Below are 10318 nucleotides of genomic sequence, written 5' to 3' on the forward strand. Positions count from 1 at the left end.
GAATATCGTTTAGAGAAAATCTGCAAACTATATACAATGAATGTGCAACATTTTATAAAAAATATTTTTCGAACTTTCTAAAATCTGCAAAATTCTAGGCAATGTAGCTGTAGTTCATCTAAAATATTTGCAAAGTCTCTAGACAAACCTTTAAAAATCTAGCTAAAATATTTGGAAATTCTCAAGAAAACCTTAAAAATTATCATAGAAAGAACTTGGAAATTCTCAAGAAAAACCTTAGAAATCGTGGGCGATGTAGTTGCAATGTAGGCATAAAATATCTGCAAATTCGAGAGAAGAACCCTACAAAAGTGGAAACCGAAAGATGGGAGAAAAAATGTGGGAAATGTTGATGAGGTTATAAGAGGAGGCGAGAAAAGGGGGGGGGGAGAGTTTGTGTGGTGTGAGAGGAATACAAAGAGCAGCAGAAGAAGAAGAAGAAAATGAGCGCCCTACTGGTTCTCGTCCTCCTAGTGAAGCTGAGCCTTGTTCTGCAGCCCAATTCAGCCGCCAACTCCAACTCCTCCTCTGCCGATTGCGCCTCCAATTGCTCTTCCCTCTCCAACGTCTCCTTCCCATTCGGCTCCTCCTCCTCCCTCTCCTCCTGTAGTTTGCCCGAATTCCACCTCGACTGCTCCTCCTCCCTTCGCCACCCCCTCTGGCACCCCCCCTCCCCCTCCTCCTCCTCCTTCCTCCTCGTCTCCATCTTCTCCAACCTCAAACTCTCTGGCTCCTTCTTCGCCCAACAATTTTTCCCTCCCCTTCCTTGCTCCTCCCTCCTCTCCTCCCCCCCCTCGTCCTTCCCCCCCTTCTTCATCCTCCCCTATGGCCTCTACATCCACCCTGACCTTGCCGAAAACTACAACATCCGCCTCTTCTTCAACTGCAACACCACCAAAGTCTCCAACCTCACCGCCAACCATTCCGTCTCTGGATTCACCTTCTCCTCTACCAACTGCTCAAAATTTTACTCCAGGTGCAATTCTTCCGGCGCCCATGATCGTGGGAAGGTTCCTTGCTTTGAGGCTACCGATCCCAATGCGAATCCGACTAAACTGAAGAAGATATATGGATGTGCCTCTAACATAACCTTGTCTCAGATCCCTGAAAATTCAACGGCACCGCTAGCGGTGCGGCTTTCCTGGCGGATCACTCAGGACTACTACGATTGCCTCGCCTGCCAGAACAGCAACGGAACATGCCACCAGAGCGCTGGCAACGACAGCTTCCTCTGCTCCTGCTCCAACGGAAAATCTTCTCCCACGAGTGACTGCACAGCCTTATCACCACCACGTACAGGATACTCCCTTCCCATATTCATTTTTTTCTGTTCTGCTCTGTAGATTTGGATACTCTCTTTTTCGAGCAGTGGCCTCATCACTATGTTTTTCTTGTGTAATTTGGCAGCTTGTAATGGTTTCTGTCGAATCAGCGTCCAGATTTCCCTCGGTAGGTCTTTCATTACAATTTCTTGTGCACGTATTATTGATCCAGTTTCTTTCGTGCTGAAAGATAAGGAGTCGGCATTTCTGCAGGGGCTTCCGCAATCGCAATCGCAATCCTCATCGTAGGAGCAAGTTTCGGCATCTACTGTTGCCGGAAAAGTCAGATAGCCAGCAGTAGTTTATTTCTTCGACAGGACTCAACCGTAGATTTCGAGCAAATCCTGGCAGATCAGGTTGGCTGTTTCCCGAAGATGACGTTCGCTTACGAGGAGCTTGCTCACGCAACGGATGGTTTCTCCCAAAACAAGATGCTGGGGGATGGTGGATTTGGGACGGTGTACGAGGGAACGCTGTGTAACAGTCAAAAGGTAGCCGTGAAGCGGCTGTATCCTGAAAATGCAAGGAGGCTGGAGCAGTTCCTCAACGAAATAAGATTATTCACTGATCTGAATCATCCAAATCTCGTCAAGTTTTATGGATTTTGCTGTGAAAAATACGACGACCTGTTACTGGTTTACGAGTGTGTTTCCAACGGGACGCTGGCTGACAACCTCCACGGTGATGCTGGCAAAGGTTTGCTCTGGGAGACACGGCTTTGCATTGCTCTTGAGACAGCTCAAGCTCTAGCATATCTTCACTCTCGGGCCATCTTGCACAGGGATGTAAAGTCTACGAACATCCTTCTGGACGCCAATTTCCATGCGAAAGTAGCAGATTTTGGCCTTTCCAGGATAGTGCCTGTTACAGCCACCCACATTTCGACTGCTCCCCAAGGCACACCTGGTTACGTTGATCCAGACTATCATCATTGCTATCAGTTGACGGATAAGAGCGATGTTTACAGTTTCGGAGTAGTCCTTGTAGAGCTCATCTCAGGAAAAGTGCCCGTAGACATGTCGAGGGATCGTATGGAGATCAATTTGTCGAGTCTTGCTGTGGCAAAGATTCAAACGGGTGCCTTGGATGAGCTAATCGATCCTTTTCTGGAGGTATCCCGCTACGGGACGGTGAAAAAAATGGTCACGAGGGTGGCGGAGCTTGCGTTCCAATGTCTTGCGGTAGCTAAGGATGACCGGCCACAGATGGGGGAAGTAGCACGAGCGCTGGAAGACATCAACGAGTTTGGATATGGGAAGGGAAGATCAGGGAAGCAGATGAAAACCCTCAATTCTTTTGACGTGGATGACACCAGCAGCCTAATGAATCCATGCGGGATGGCATCATCTCCCAAACGCGTCCAAGAAGACTGGAGGTGCTGCAGCAATTCGACGGAGGCAAGTGCGCTGAATGGTGGAAGTTGAAGGGTGCATGAAATGTTCCGACAGGTAGCTACGTCGTCGGAGGCAAGCATTCCGTCGAATGTGACTATACTAACTAGCGTAATGGTATTGAGGTTCTGACGAATGCATTGCCGTCCTGCAGATGTTTGATTGAACCGGAAATATTCCGTCACTACAGAAACGAGTCCCGATGCGTTCTTATGATCACAGGAGCAGCTGGAACGATGCAAGAAAAGGCAAGCAATTCATTTTTTCTGTGCCGGAAGTTTGTTTACGTCGATTGCAGCGTGTGCCGACCAGATATTTATCGATCCATCTTCATATCAAGTTTCAACTACCTAAATCAATCCGTGCCTGGCTTCCGCTCGTCATATAAGTCTCCTCCGCCTCTTCTTCAACACTGTTCCTCCGTCCTGCAGCGGAAGGTGTATTCCGTTCGTTTTTTCCTTTTCCTCGCCTCTGCCACCAAATTACGAAAGTTTACGTCGTATGGGGTGCCGCCTGCCGACAGAAAGCCGCAGGGGCAGATGGAATACAGACGTGGGAGTTGCGGGTCGTGATAGAAATGTAGATAAAAACGGAGTCAAGCGGAAAGTTGATGCGTAGGTCGAAAAAGTCCAAGTCCCAACAAACGTACACGCGCAAAAATCCAAAAAGCTTGGAATGCGTTGTGGACGTAAAGTCAAGGTTGGCTGCCGTATTCTTGCGACGTATGAAGGACCTCCTTATCAACATTGTCCAAAAGCCCGCATTATTATTTCTTCTCATCTTGTGACCCCCTATCTCTTTCGTTCTCACAACCTCTCACACAAGATGATTCAGGTTTTTACCTCTCAAACTCTTTTTTCCTCTCGAACTCTTACATGGAGTAAGCTAAAATGTGCAATTTATTAGGAATTTATTTTCTCTCTTTACTACCCTTCTTCAAAGCAAAACTAGTCACCTCTTTGACATTCTAGTACGGTAACCACCAGAGGGAGCCTATCTTGCTTGAACACAAGTGTAGCAAACTCAAAACTGTAGTCTCTTTTTTTGCATTTTTTTAAATTTGTACAGTAGCTTGTTGGCCAATACATAAACATTTTAAGTCATCAATGGTCTTTTTAGGTGTTTGCAAGCACAAAGGGGATCAAGGGTTTGTGATTATTACTAGACTTTCTTGTATACAATTAGGACTATAATAAATCTATAAGGAATTATGTAAGCTTGGGAAGTCCGTCCCCCTCTACTAATAAGCTATAAGGACATGGATCTTGTTTGTCTTTTAAAGCGTGATACTATCAAGACAAACATGTCTTAAACATTAAGGCTCTTGTTATCTTAAAAGTAAAACTTTTGTTCCCTTGTGAGTTTAATCATTCTACCTCAAGTTGCATAAAACAAGTCAAGGAAAACCAACCCCTTGTTGTATCAAAGAACTCTTTCAAGATCAAGAAGGCGGGTTGGTGGTTGCATCAATGCGGTAATGGAGGAGTATGAGGTTAGAATAGCATGTGTGTATGCCCCAAATTGCCTGCAAGATAGGGTTGATTGCTGGAGACTCAAGAAGCCATTGGGTTTTATGGGGGGATTAGAGTTTCACCTAGAATAATAGTGATGGATCACACTCAAAGACTACCCATTTTGGTGTTGAGTGTGATATGTGGGAAACCCTCTGCATGAACTAAGGTCATGCTCGGGGGGGTCACTATGTATAAACCCTCTATATTACGTGCGTTCAAGGCCTATATTTAAAGTCCCTTATCTGTAAAAAATTTCATTAATAAAATGTACCCCTTTTCTATACAAATCTGTAAAATTTTCCCAAAACTATTTTAAATAGTCCCTTATGTATATTTATTTCTGTAAATTTTAGAAATAAAAAAAATCCTTCTGTTGAACTCACGTGATAGGGTTACATATGATGAGTGACCCCCCCGAGAGGTCATGAACTAAGGTTTGGTGGATTCCGTTGAGATTGACCTAGTCTAGAGGATAGGCTATTGCACCTACAGGAAGGAAGAAGTGTTCCATGCCAGGAGGTTGCATCACTTCTACTCCTCTGAAGAAGGATGGTGACTGAGAGGCCCCATGGTTGGGAAGTGTTGTGGCCTTATGATCTCTAGCCTTTCGTATCACTGCTTGGGGTGACATGGCACTTTAGCATTCTTACAAATTGAGGATATCTGTAGATATCTGTTCCAAATTTAGTAACAAACCTTTACAATCCAAGGCCTTTTGTGCATCTATAAGGGAGATTTGGGCCAAAGTCTAGGCCACGATCGTTGACCCTTGTCAGAGATGAGATATAGCTATACCATCTAGGAGCTCTGAGAGGCCTTACATGCTAGAAGTTCCTGAGAAGGAGGTTAGTTTCAAGTGTAGTGATGGCTTTAATTATCCACGTAGCTGCTAATTTGTAGGCTGCCAGGTTCACCTCCCAAAATTTTAGTGTACCACATGCATTCAAAAGGAAGGGTATTTTAATTCCACTTTTGGAAAAAATTTAACAGATTTACAATAATAAAAGGGGGGTTTTTATTCAAATTTAGAAAAAATCCATTAATTCATATGTAAAGAGGGGTGGTTTTATTGGAGAAAAAATTTTAGTTGAGGGGTTTTTTTAATACCCCTTGAATGCATGTGATATCTAGGATTTTTTAATGGTGCATCCCCGAGGCTGCTAATTGAATATTTATGACACCCAATCCTCCTTCCTTCCTTGGTCTGGTGCACAAAGCCCACTTAACCTTTGCTATCCTTCTTCTTCTGTCATTCCCACCCCATAAGAAAGATCCGCAGATCCTTATGAACTTTTCTAACCTTGTTCTAGAAGGACACCAACATGAGAGATAAAAAATGGCAATTGGATATATGTAGTGATTTAGTACTACCCTTCTCCCTGCTAGGTTTCCATGTAATCCCTTGATACTACTATTTTCTTTTTGAACTTTTCTAGGAACCAGTCCCATCTATCTTTCATCTTAACATTGAATTCCATAGGTATACCTAGTAGTTTGAATATCTGACCATGGGGATTTTTCTTGCATCCAAGCTGGTCCAAAAGGTTTTGGTTGTCACCAGATAACAATGCATAACCTATTTTGGAGTGATTTATTTTTGAACCAGATACAGTACAGAATATATCCATATAGTCCATACCTCTTTGTATGTCTACATTTGTGTTTCTAATTGTTAGGGTAGTATCATCTGCAAATTGTTGGTTTACAAGGTGCTTTCCTAAGGCGAGTTCAATACCATTGATTTCTCCTGCAGTCACCTACTCTTTTATCCGCCATCCCAAAGCATCAACAGTTATACAAATAAGAGAGGTGCTAGAGGGCATCCTTGCCTTATGGACCTTCTCAACATGAAGCTCTAAGACATCTCTCCATTCACACACACCTTTGCAGAGGCATTTGATAGTAGCAGAGCTAGATAAGAAGTGAATTTCTTTCCCAGTCCCAAGCTATTAAGTGATTGCAGTAAAAAGTCCCAATTCAGCCTGTCATATGCCTTATCAAAGTCTATTTTAATTAGACAGATCTCTTGATTGCGTTCTTCAGCATGAGTGCACCCTTCCCGTAAGTTGATGATTGCTTCTAAAAGATGCCTGTTCTTGATGTAACCTTTCTGTTCCTTCAGAATCCACTTGTCCATCTTGTGTATTAGTCTCAAAGCAATTGATTTGGCATATATCTTGTAGGAATAGTTTAACATAGTGAGGGGCCTCCAATTTTTTAAAACTATCCTGTCCCCTTCCTTTGGTATAAGCTTAATGACCCCTCCATTTAAATGCTCTGGGAGCAATCCCTGCTTAGCCGTCTCCCTCCAAACATCCAGTAAGGAGGGGCTAATAGTGTCCCAGAAGAACTTGTAGAATTCTACAAGTAGCCCATCTGCCCCAGGTGTTTTGCCATTAGCCATTGCAAATGCAACCTCTTTAAGTTCTTGAAGGGAGAGGTCTATTTCTAGTAGATTTCTATCTAAGTTGGATACAGAGGTTTGTCTGGCTGAATTGCACCTATTTTTGGCCTCCAGGACCTTGTTGTCTGTTAAGTCCACTGTACTCAAAAGGTTTTTGAAGTGACTAACTATGATCTCCATATTTTTTGCATCTGATTTAACCAATTCCCCATCATCCTTCTGCAACAAAGGGATTTTCTCATGATTTCTCTTTTTTTTTATCCTTTTGAAGTTCTCCTTAGTTGGTTTATCTATCTTACCTGCCCACCAATCCCTAAAGTAAACCTTGGCATTTTGAAGCTTGATCTGTTCCTACATTCTGACTTCTTTTCTTTTCATCAATAATTGATGTTGGGCATGGGCATTGATATCATTACTTCTAGCTCTTTGTTTAAGATCTTCAATATCCTTCTCGAGCTTGTCCATTCTTCTTGCTCTGATGGCTGCTCTGTTTTTTTTGGCTTCCTTTAAGATTGTCTGGACCCTTTCAACAGCATCTTAGCCCTGGTACAATGAGTCAGCTGCTGCTATAAAAAACAAGTGCCAATTCTCTATAATCTGTCTTTGAACTATTTGCAGCTTGAACAAGAAAGGGTCAGCTTTAAACCATGAGTTTCCTTTCTTCCCACTCCCCAAATCAATACAAGCTAACACTGTCTTGTGGTCTGATAAGGTGAGAGATGAAAAGGTGGATTGCTTGACTTCTAGAGCTTGGTCAATCACAGATTGAGCAATATACACTCTATCTAGCCTATCTTCTCTCCTCAAATTACCTACCTGTCTATTGCTCCAAGTGTAGATGCTGGGAGTCCCAATGTCTACAACTTGCAGATTTTCTTTGAGGTCTTCTCATATTTGTTGTTCAGGACCCCTAAGTACTGATCCCTTTTGCATCAATCTGTCTTTGACATTCTCAACCATATTGAAGTCTCCCATAATAATACAGTCACTTCCTAGATTCAACATTGAATCCCAAGTGATTCTTCTTTCCATGGAACCTATTGGGGCATAAACTGAGATAGTTGTGAAAGAAAAACTTTTCATTCCGCATTCTAAGGCAAGCCATCTGTGGTTTGGGTCATGCCTGCATCTAATGGCACAATCCTTATAATCCCAATTGCAGTGCCACCCCTTCCTCACGTCTTGTGAAATACCAAATTCTTCTACTATCAAGCTTTTTTAGCGTATTATCAAGGGTGTCATCAGTTACATTCACCTCTTGTAAGGCAAGAAATGTAGGAGACAGAGAGCTGTCTCTCAACCACTTGGCTAGTTCCTGACTCCTCCAAGGGTCTGTTAATCCACAAACATTAAGTGTGAGAAAAATGAATGGTTTATTTACCATTCGTACTCTTCCCCTTTTTAACCTTGGGGGTTGGGCTTTTGGGTGGGGCACTCTGACCCTTTACTTGGGAGACCCTTCTCTTATTCAAAGTGGTAGCTTGAGGTTTGGCAAGGGGTCCAATAGGGTTACTTAGTTTTTGGGCCAGAGGGAGTTCTTCCTATGAGTCTCCCAACTCTAATTCACTCATACTGGAATCTACTTGATTTACATCCTCCTCAAACTCTCTAGACCAGCCAAGTTTGATTTTAGCTTCATCCATTTGTGCATCCTGTATCCACTTCTCAGTTTCTTGGTCAATAAGAGCCTCAAAAGTATTGTTGGTTGCTAGAGGAAATGTTACTCTCTCCTTTTCTTGTTGTACAATAGGCTTCTTCTGATCCTCTACCTTCTTATCTAAATTGTTATCTACCAATATTTCTACAATTTTCTCCATGTCTTGGTTTTTTGCCTTGCCTTTGAAAGTCCACTTTGGTTTAGAAGGGAGATTGGCATGCTGTTGAGCTCCTGGATTGGTTTAGGACCATCTCTCTTTAGAGGGTAGCTTTTGACGATGTGGGATGATAACCCACACAAAAAAAATGAATTAGGAAGGTCCTTGTACACCAAGGGCTGCTCCATATAGGCACTCCCATTGACTATCACTAGAGTCTCTGGGAGCTCCTCAACCACATCCAATCTAACACACACCTGGGGGTGGCCTCTAGGATTAATGAATTACTCCTTTTCCACATCTATCACTTTTCCTAAGCTTCTGTAATGATTAGGGTCTTGGTTCACTAAAGAAAAGGGAAGGTAAGGGAGCTCTACCCAAACAGGTATAAAGTTCGATCTGGGCTTATTAGGGTTGACTCTAGATATAGAGGTTGATGCCTTATGGTCCATAGGGCATGGTGGAGAGCCTTCTAGGCCATATCCTCAATTTCAAAAAGGAAAAAGAAGAACCCTTTTCTTAGAAATCTAACACTAGTGACCACAAGCCCTTTCCTTATCCAATTGTTTCTAATCCATCCCTCTAGAAAAGTAGTTGGAGATCTAGGACCAGGAAGATATCCTATTAAGGAATAATGCAATGCCAAAAAAAAAAAACTGAAAAAAAAGGGGTGCATTGGCACGGCCAAGGGCCAGACAGGACCTCATCTAGCCCTTGGGTGTGCCATTGTGCCCCCTATCCATTTTATTTTTTAGGGCACTGCATTACATTAATGGCCCTTTGTAATGTCTCTTGCAATACACAGAAGGTGTTTGTTGAACTTTTCCTTTAGTACAACAATTAAAAATCCTCACAAGTTGGTTACAAGAGCCTTTTATAAACGCTGACATTAACATTTACACTTTTAAATGTGAATTTATAGAATGACAAGGAAAATTAATGCTTTGAAGAATGAAAACAATGTAATGTAAAAGTGTTTGTATTCATATTGATGAAAGTATACAATTGTGACCTTGTAATCATTTATTTTTTTAAATGAGGGTTTATATTTATGTTATATCAGAACATATGAAGTTTACATCGGTATATATCTTCGCTAACAAAGAAAAAAGGGAAGACATACATATAGGCTTGATCATTTGGTTAACCCCAAAATTCCACCCTTGGAGTAGCATCACAACAACAGAGATTATTGGTATGATGACAAGCACCAACTTTAGCTCAGTCTTCATCATCTTTTCCTTCTCCTTTGGAGCCAGCATGTCAGGCTTACAAAACACCTTGAGGATAATTGTACCTGGAATAGCAAGGGGGGCCAGAGGTAGTAATTGGCTCTAGCGCTTTGTTATAGAATAGCAATTGGAATTGATGGTAGATTGGCAGCTCGATCAATCATCCAGGTAGGTTCAGAAGTAGTAGCCACCTTAGTTGATTCATGTCACACTTTGTAGGTTGCACTTGCAGGATCGTTGCAAGAAATACGTCTTTTGTAATAAACATGTGGCTTTCCACCTATCATGGAAGTAGGTAGCATCATGGGCATTGCAGGTGATTCAATATGGAAGCCATTTGGAGAGAAATGAACCAAGGGAGTCTCTACAGGGACATTGATCCCCTGGGGGTAAGTGTGTATATCTTGAGGTCTATGTGTTGAACATTATGTTTCTGTACTGGGCTTTGAAGACCCATCTTTGTAGGTGCTTCCTTGTACTTAGTTTGCAAATGTCCTTTTTCTTCTAATGTTTCCAAGGGGGCTCGTACTTGGGCACGAAGTGGCCTATTTTTTTGCATATTCTTCCTCTTTTTTAACACAAGTTTGGACCTCCTTAGAGAGGTATTATGGTATTGGGAGATTGTTTTCATGACTCTGAAG

At 42.4% G+C, this 10318-nt stretch overlaps 1 protein-coding gene across 1 annotated transcript; it reads left to right on the plus strand.

Annotated features, from left to right (window-relative positions):
- Positions 1-413: 413 nt before the first annotated feature.
- Positions 414-3796, plus strand: LOC147904115 (LEAF RUST 10 DISEASE-RESISTANCE LOCUS RECEPTOR-LIKE PROTEIN KINASE-like 1.1). Its single transcript, XM_087370685.1, has 3 exons — positions 414-1293; positions 1408-1449; positions 1536-3796. Exons 1-3 carry the CDS (start codon positions 444-446, stop codon positions 2744-2746), a joined length of 2103 nt encoding a protein of 700 aa, XP_087226811.1. The 5' UTR covers positions 414-443; the 3' UTR covers positions 2747-3796.
- The last annotated feature ends 6522 nt before the right edge of the window (positions 3797-10318 follow it).

This window comes from Dipteris shenzhenensis, chromosome 3 (assembly GCF_047967505.1).
Source record: "Dipteris shenzhenensis isolate YYH24624 ecotype China chromosome 3, Dip_SZ_1.0, whole genome shotgun sequence".
In the NCBI taxonomy this organism is placed as follows: Eukaryota; Viridiplantae; Streptophyta; class Polypodiopsida; order Gleicheniales; family Dipteridaceae; genus Dipteris; species Dipteris shenzhenensis.